The 8,579-nt window shown below is 37.3% G+C and overlaps 1 protein-coding gene across 1 annotated transcript; it reads left to right on the top strand.

Moving 5' to 3' along the window:
• LOC109234561 (probable E3 ubiquitin-protein ligase XBOS32) lies at positions 1,654-7,959 on the top strand. Its single transcript, XM_019400591.1, has 10 exons — positions 1,654-2,843; positions 2,964-3,023; positions 3,321-3,392; positions 3,539-3,714; positions 3,807-3,967; positions 5,117-5,175; positions 5,274-5,320; positions 6,487-6,627; positions 6,772-6,863; positions 7,208-7,959. Exons 1-10 carry the CDS (start codon positions 2,625-2,627, stop codon positions 7,720-7,722), a joined length of 1,542 nt encoding a protein of 513 aa, XP_019256136.1. The 5' UTR covers positions 1,654-2,624; the 3' UTR covers positions 7,723-7,959.

Here is an 8,579-nt window from a genome sequence, read left to right as displayed (position 1 = left end):
TAAAAATATGATAGTTGTTGGTGGTGATGGCTAACGGGTGAATGCCGACTAGAGGCGGTGGTAGTTTTGGTTGATGATGGTGGTTCATGCTAGTAGCTATAGTGATTGGTAGTGGTGGCGATTATGATTGAGGATGGTGGTGGTGGGTGGTGATAGTTAATAATATCGGGTGGTGATAGTAGTTGTGATTGAGGAAGGTGGTGGGTGGGTGGTGGTAGGTTATATTGATGGGCTGTGCCGGCTGTGGTTGTTGATGGTGATGGGGTGGTTAGTTGTGGTAGTTGAGGCGGATGAGTGTTGATTGTGGGTGAGAATGATGGTGGTCGGAGTGGTAGGGATAGTAGGTGGTGATGGTCGATAATGGAGGCTATGATTAAGGATGATGGTGACGTGATGGTGGCGGAGGTGGTGGTGGTGGTGGTGGTGGTGGTTGAGTATGGTGGTGGTGGTGGCATGGTGGTAGTTGATAATGGTAGGCGGTGGCGGCAGTTAATAATGAATATATGATAGCATCTTAATGAAATTAAGTCTCTGTTATAGATCTTAATCATACAGACCTATTCAGACCGATTAAGTGGTTGTGAAGTAAAAAAAACAAACACACTTAATGATTAAGATCTGAATAATTAAGATTCAGACTTTAAAAACAAACACACTTAATGTCTGAGATCTGAATGATTAAGATTCAGACCTCCATTAAGTGCAAACAAATGAGGCCTTATACACTTATAGGTTAAATAAATGTGTAATATCTTACACTCACCAATTAGTCTCTTTCTTAGGCCTCCTCCATCAAATATAAATAAATAAATATATAAATTGTTTAGACAAAAAAACAAAGACAAAATATCCAAATATTGACTTCCATTAATCCAAACAAACCAATGATGAAGTACACGCCTTTGTTGGAGGCATGTTTTTGGTTTTGAGTTTGAGGTCTTCCACATATTTTCTTGTCCCCACTTTTAATCGTATTTTTACTACTCAAAATATACTTCTAAAAAATAAACTCAACATATACTTATAAGGGATCCTTTTGCTTAGAAATAAGTTATGTAAAAATAATAATACAAAAATTATTTATATGGTGATTAATAATATATAAATTATTATGTGACGACACATAAAGAACTTATTATTATGTAGTAATTAATAATGGATATATTTTTATACATGAATTAATTAGTCTAAAAAGGATAATTTTATCTTTAAATAGTTTAATTAATATATTACTAATACATATATTTTTAATTATATTTATCTTGCATAAACTAATATATAATTTTTAACGTTATTTAATAACGTCAATCAAATAATATATTCGTCATGTTTCAATTCACGTGAACCTATTTGACTGGACACGGAATTTAAGAAGAAAAAAAGACTTTTGAACTTTGTGGTGTAAAATGAGGCACATATATTTTGTGTGATTATAAATTATTGTATAAAGGTAAATTATTTTTAAATATGAAAAAAGCTAATTCTTTTTTTTACACAAATTTAAAAGGAAATAGATTTAATAAATTAAAAGGAAGGAAATATTATTTTTTTTGTAGTTATTCCTTTACCAAACCAAACGACCCCTTACTACTACCTACATTTCAGCACATTGGGTGTTAAAACTTTATTTTTTTATCCAAAAATATAAAAATAAAAAGAAAAAATAGGAGAGATTCTTGGTAGATCATTGTCTTTCTGACTTTCTTGGTATTTGTGAAACATCAAAATAATGTCGTTTACGTGAACCCCATTTGGGAACTTGAGGCTCTCAATTCTCCCATTTGGTCATTTCTGCAAAATTCTCCATTTGAGAGTCTCATTTTTGAAGATATTTACCACTTTTGTTCCTTCAGGGGAAAATTTGGACATGGGTATTTGCTAAAGATTGTATTTTTGGTGAACCCCATCAAGGAATTTGAGGTTCTTTATGTTCCCATTTGGTTATTTCTGCAAAATTATTGTGATCTGTGGCCATTCTTGGTGAAAAGTTCCAATCTTGGTATTTTCCTGGAAAATTTTTGCCTCAGATTTTGGAAAATTTGGAGTTTCTTAGATTATGCAGCAAATTTGTGATGTGGGGCATTTGAGAATCTTGAATTTGTGACATTTTGGATCAACAAAAGGTGAAAAGTTAATAACTTGATTGTTGTTTAAGTGGTTAAAGATTTGATTTTTATGGTTTCAGCCAGCTCAGGTATTTCTTTTTTTTACCTCAAGTTGACAAAGTCTTGATTTTTATCATTATTATTGAAGTAATTGGTCACTATCAAGATTGTACCTATCATATTTTGTATATACAGAAAAAGTTGTATATTTAATTTGTTGATTGATCAAGTCAGAAAGCATATTGGTTTGAGGTGTTGAAAAGGGGTTCATTGGATTTTAATATAAGATTGAGATTCTGATTATTTAGACAAATTGAGATTGAAATTATGTGTAAGGAAATTTGGTTGTGAGGTTGTTATTAGTTTGTTAGAAAGGAAGGAATTTCTTTATATGATGATTATGACGATGATGGTTCGGATAGTTTAAGGATCATTGTGTAAATACAGACACCAAAATCCCAGTTTTAGGATTTAGTTGGAGTTACAAGATACAAATGGTCCTTATCTACTGCTAACATCATGCCCGAACGATATCCGAAAACTATGCGATTTTTGAGCCTTGTTGGGAATTCATTTGGATGTTCTGCGTCAGGCGAGCGATTAGTTTCTGCTGCTAGAGATGGTGATCTCCAGGAAGCCAAGGCTTTACTGGAGTATAATCCTCGGTTAGTGAGGTATTCGACTTTTGGTGTTCGAAATTCACCCCTCCATTACTCTGCCGCCCAAGGACATCATGAGGTAGGATATGAAGTTAAAATTTGAGTTTTTTTTTTTTAGAATTGATGGTGACATAGTTTAAGTCAACACTTAGTGAATTTGTCTGCAAATCAATCATTTGAGTGTTCATTGTCGTATCAGATTGTTACTCTCTTGCTTGAGTCTGGAGTTGACATCAATCTCAGAAACTACCGGGGGCAGGTAGATCTTATTCTCCTTTATTTTGTATTTTATACTTTAAAAAAAAAGAAGGGCAGCCCGGTGCACTAAGTGCCGCTTTGCGCTGTGTCCAGGGAAGGGCCGGACCACAAGGGTTTATTGTACGCAGCCTTACCCTGCATTTCTGTAAGAGGTTGTTTCCACGGCTTGAACCCGTGACCTCCCGGTCACATGGCAGCAACTTTACTAGTTACGCCAAGGCTCCCCTTTTTTATTTTGTATCTTATACTTAATTCTTGTTAGTTGATTGAAACTAGTATTTTGTCATATGGTTAACAGACTGCGTTGATGCAAGCGTGTCAGTATGGTCACTGGGAAGTTGTTCAGAGTCTCATTCTTTTCAAAGCCAATGTATGACAGTTTATTGTTGCGGTATATTCGATTTGAAGTATTAAGAATGTTCTTGCCTTGTGAAATTTCAACTTTTTACTAGTTTTCTAGAGTAGCGGCAGTGTGTCAAGATTCATCACAAGCTTACAGTTTGTATTGGATTTTAGATTCATAGGGCTGATTATCTCAATGGAGGCACGGCGCTTCATTTAGCTTCTCTGAATGGACATTCCCGATGTATACGGCTTCTCCTTGCTGATTATATTCCAAGCATTCCTAATTTCTGTAATGTCATGAGAAAGAGATCGAGAAATGAGGACTCAATACAAGAATTTGATGACTTGTATATCCCTTATTTAAACTTTTCATTTGATTTCTGGTCATCTCCTGCTTCTATTAAACGCAATAACCTGAAGTTCGTTCTGCTTTCTCCAGTGCACTGCATGAGGTGATCGATAGACCTGCCGATGGTGGGATTACCGCCCTTCATATGGCAGCACTGAACGGCCATGTTGAAAGTCTGCAGCTACTCTTGGACTTAGGGGCTTCTGTCACTAAGGTTACTGTGGAAGACGGGACTACAATTGATTTGATAGGTGAGACAACTTTCCGAGTTCTGTCTAGTATCTCTTATGTCAAATTGATCTCTTGAATGCCCTATTACAACCCCCCTTCCCCCCAACCAATCCCCACAAAAGAAAAGAAAAAATTTTGTAGCTCAAGGGGGGGGGGGGGGGGGGGGGAGACCGAGAGACCTTAGCTCATCAAATTCATATGTTACTTGACAGCTTTCAGAACGAAGTACTAGAGATGCAGATACAAGATAACCAGAACCTAAACCCAGTTTTTCTACTGTTTTTTTTTTGGGTTTTTGTATCAAGAACTATGTCAAGTTGTATTCTATTTTTCGCCGATGCCTATCTGAGGTACTGCCTGGTTCAGGTAGTCTGAAGTAGTGTTTGAAGTCACTTATACTTTCTAATCTTTTTTGTTTTCTTCTGGATTTGTTCTACTTGTGTTACCTACTTTTTGATAATTTACTTAGACAAGATTCTACTGATTTTCATTTTTCTGTTTTCTTGGCTGGCTATTGGAAACAACCTCTCTATCTCCACGAGGTAGGGGTAAGGTCTGCGTACACACTACCCTCCCCAACCCCACTATGTGGGATTACACTAGGTTTTGTTGTTGTTTTCTTGGCCGGTTTTATGTACACTATACCCTATTCCTTTACAATCATGTCCAGTACCATTGTAAAAGAAAACTATGTGATTTCTTCCCATCTGTCCGAGTCTTGGTGGATAGAACTGCCTGGTATGTGCTGCTGGTGGGAGGTAGCAGGTATCCCATGGAATTAGTCGAGGTGCGCGGAAGCTGGCCCGGACACCATGGCTATCAAAAAAAAAAAACTATGTAAAAGAAATTCTATATTGCACAAACAGACTAGATGCTATCATTTAGTTCTAGGTCGGACGTTATCTCATCAATGCGACATGTTTTCTGTATAGTTCGTTGGTAAGGGAGAAAAAGGTTTCCAAAAATAAAAATCATTAGTTCAGATAAAGAGTGCAATTACAGCTGCTCAACTAGTCTTTGAGAATGTTGACTGAAATATTCTCAACAAGACTTTGAGTGCAATTGCACCTACAATTTAGAGGAGGCTTCACGCCATGAATCAAGAAGCAGAGTTGGTATCATCATCTTCTTTTTTTCTCTTTTCTAAAATGTAATTCTTTACCTTGCAGGTGCAGGAAGTACACCACTTCATTATGCTGCATGTGGCGGGAATGCTCAGTGTTGTCAGGTGTGTTTCTCTTCTTTATGCTTTTCTTTTTTATTTTGCCGGTATACTTGGTGCAAGTTCTGAAGTTGTGATTTGTCATTTTGTATCCCAACTTTCAGCTTTTAATTGCCAGGGGTGCGAGTCTCAATGCAGAAAATGCGAATGGGTATGATATCTTTACATCATTTTAACATCTTTGAAATTTACTAGAAGAAAGCTCTCTTTACTTGTGCATACTTGTTCTCCGTGTTAATTCTAATGGACTATTCTACATTCTGCAATCTTCAGCCACATTTGTTTCAGCTCATGAGTCATTGAGGACATTATCACTAATTTTGCTTCGCTATTTTAGAGTAGTACGCAAGTTTGTCTATGTTTTCTCAAGCATATTATGTTCAGTTTAAGACTGCGATGCTGGTGATCTTTGCGAAAAAGTGTTCTTTGCATTCTTTTCATGCAAGAAGTGGACGTGACTACAGTAGTTGTTATGAATCTCCAGATACTGGTAGATTTCTTTGATAGTTGAAGGATACTATATAAATATCTTAGGTCAACTTTATCGAGTCCATTACCGTCTTGCTGCTATTTGATTTGTCATTCAGCAACTAAAAGATCCCTATTGTATTTATGTCTTTCTGAACTTTGAGGTTTAGTGTCAGTTTGATTTGGTTATCTTTTTCATGCTGTGTAGTTTTGCAGAAATAGAATTTGGAATGGGCTAGAGTGAGACCATGTACCTCTCTCCCAATTTTTATTATTTCACCGTAATGTGGTTTTTTACACAACTACATGTGATAAACTTTTTCCTAGCAGTACTATTTGATGATATACCGTGGAAACAGCCTTTTGCAGAAATGCAGGGTAAGCCTGCGTACATAGCGGGAGCTTAGAGCACCGGGCTTCTATGTTGCGCGGACTCTCTAATAATGTTGCCACACCCGTGTCGGATCCTCCAAAAATGCACTACTTTTGGAGGATCCGACGCACACCCGGCACCATTTTTGCAGAGTCCGAGCAACATAGCCGGGCTTGCCTACTATTTGATGATATACAAGTAGATACAACCACATATCCTAGATAAGCTTGTGACTATGAATATAAATGAACCTCGTTCCCTTTAAGACATCTTGTATTCCAGAATAGCCAAAGACGAAAGGAAAAGATATTAACATTGTAAATCGATGGAGAGCTTAAGAAATGCAATCTTGTTTGGGCGCTGAGTTATTGAAACAGATAAATATTGTCTTATTCTCGTATGGCAACTCTTTTAGTAATTCTTTCATTCCTTAGATAATTCATCTAACTTGAATATTTTCCTTTACATGCTTTAAGGTGGACCCCATTGATGGTTGCTCGATCATGGCATAGAGATGGGCTCGAGGAAATTTTAAGTGCTCGTCCAGAAAGGCAACCACGTCCTCTTCCTTCACCGTTCTTATGCCTCCCTCTTATGAGTATAGTGAAGATTGCTAGGTGAGTTAGGTTTAGCAATATTGGTCGGACTCGCTGATGCACATGCATCAATTATATATGACATTAACAATGGCACATTTCATCTTATTTTCCGTTCTAGTAAGAATGCTGAAAATAACTTCTCTCGTTTATCGTTTTCTGCAGAGAATGTGGATGGAGAACAAATGATTCGCCATCAACTTGTTTAGATCCTTGTGTTGTTTGTCTGGAAAGGAAGTGTGCAGTCGCTGCAGAGGGTATGTCTTTCATTTTACACTTAATAACATACTCTTATAGTCATGGAAATATCGCGACATGTTTGAGACCACAAGTTCTAATGGTACATTTGGTATGTGCCAAAAGACTTTTCTTTCTTAAATTCCATGTTCAGTCAAACTCCGTCATATAAAATGAAACGGGAGGAAACAACCTCTTGTAGAAATGCAGGGTAAGGCTGCGTACAATAGACCCTTGTGGTCCGGCCCTTCATCGGACCCCGCGCATAGCGGAAGCTTAGTGCACTGGGCTGCCCTTTTTTAGCATTGTTGTACCAATATGTCAGTCTAGTTGCTGCAGTATCTAATGCTGCTATATTCTACAGGTTGTTTTCACGAGTTCTGCACGCGCTGTGCATTGTACTTATGTTCCACCAGCAGCACCTCAATCGCGGCACATGGTCCTCCGGGCTCGATTCCCTGCCCTTTATGCCGACATGGCATCGTTTCATTTGTTAAGCTGGCGGATACAACGCCAATCATCAAGGAAGCAGCGAGAACGAGCCTATCGTTGCCATTTTGTTCATGTACAGCCGATGGACAAGAACCAACTACATTGGAAACACCATTTTGCAAGCCGGATTTATATTGCTCCCGATTCTCCCCTCTTGGCTCTTCCTTCCGCTCATTAAGCTGCCAAAAGTTCCCGGCTTTGAAATTCAGCCCCGGCCTTTGTATGGGAACCCCGGACACAAGTCCATCTTTGGTTCCAATAACCGCTGAACGAGAACATCTGACTCGATGTTCAAGATCCAGCTTTAGGCGATCAACGTCAAACGTTGAAGCTAGAAGATGGTTGTGTTCCTTCAGCCAATCTGTAGAAACTGGAAGCAGCTGCTGAAGTTGCCTATTCAACTATTTATTTCAAACTTAATTTACAGGTTTTTATCTCTTTCTTTTATTTTTTTCCTTTTTTTTGTTCCTTTTTTTTTTCAAATGAGCTTTTGTTTGTATACCTTATATGTCCACTAAATGTAATTGAAATATTTCATCTATATGAAGTTTGGCTTGTAAATAAGTAACATATATATGTTATATAAGTGAAAAGGAAAAAAATCCTGGGCTGGTATTTATTGAAGTTCTCCTGTTTGACCAATTTTTATTTTTTAATTTTTTTTTGGAGTTTTTTTTTAATTATTTCTTATTGATTCTTTTTTGTTGAAATTTTGTTGTGATTAACAATGTCGTTTTCTAGATTAGTGTGTTTTTATGAAGATGGGCAAGAGATTTTTTTATTTTTTTGGTTTAACCATTCGATATCCAGAATCTACTAGTTCGATTGATCCGGAGTAGTGTTGTATAAAGTTCACCATAGGACGAGTGGTAACGCTCTCTATCAGTGGCGTAGCCAGAATTTTCGTTAAGGAAAGTCAATATATAATATATATGCATATAATTTATTTTTTAAATCTGCCTATATAACGTATTTTTTCCCTGAAAGGGTGTCATTTGACCCCCCCTTCCTACAAGGTGGCTCCGCTACTGTTCTCTACCAAAAGGAATTCCATTCTCGTGCTCGAAATCGAGACCCTTGAGCAAGTAAGAGTTGTTATCACTTTGAGTGTTAGTGAAAATTCAAGAAACAACAACAAACACAGTGAATTTTCAAAATTAGGACCTGGAGAAGGTAGGATGTACGCTTTAACCCTACCCTCTGAACGCAGATAGGTTATTTTCGTAGACCCTTGGCTAGGGGTG

Source organism: Nicotiana attenuata, chromosome 11, assembly GCF_001879085.1.
Source record: "Nicotiana attenuata strain UT chromosome 11, NIATTr2, whole genome shotgun sequence".
NCBI lineage: Eukaryota > Viridiplantae > Streptophyta > Magnoliopsida > Solanales > Solanaceae > Nicotiana > Nicotiana attenuata.
The sequence above is the reverse complement of the archived record's forward strand: the minus strand, read 5'-3'. Positions and strand labels throughout refer to the sequence as shown.

Bases quoted from the DNA above. Each gene is read 5' to 3' on its own strand.
- LOC109234561 (XM_019400591.1), top strand. From the start codon at position 2,625: ATGCCCGAACGATATCCGAAAACTATGCGATTTTTGAGCCTTGTTGGG. The intron at 3,715-3,806 runs GTATATCCCTTA...TGCTTTCTCCAG, and splicing joins ATACAAGAATTTGATGACTT to TGCACTGCATGAGGTGATCG. The intron at 5,176-5,273 runs GTGTGTTTCTCT...CCCAACTTTCAG, and splicing joins GGAATGCTCAGTGTTGTCAG to CTTTTAATTGCCAGGGGTGC.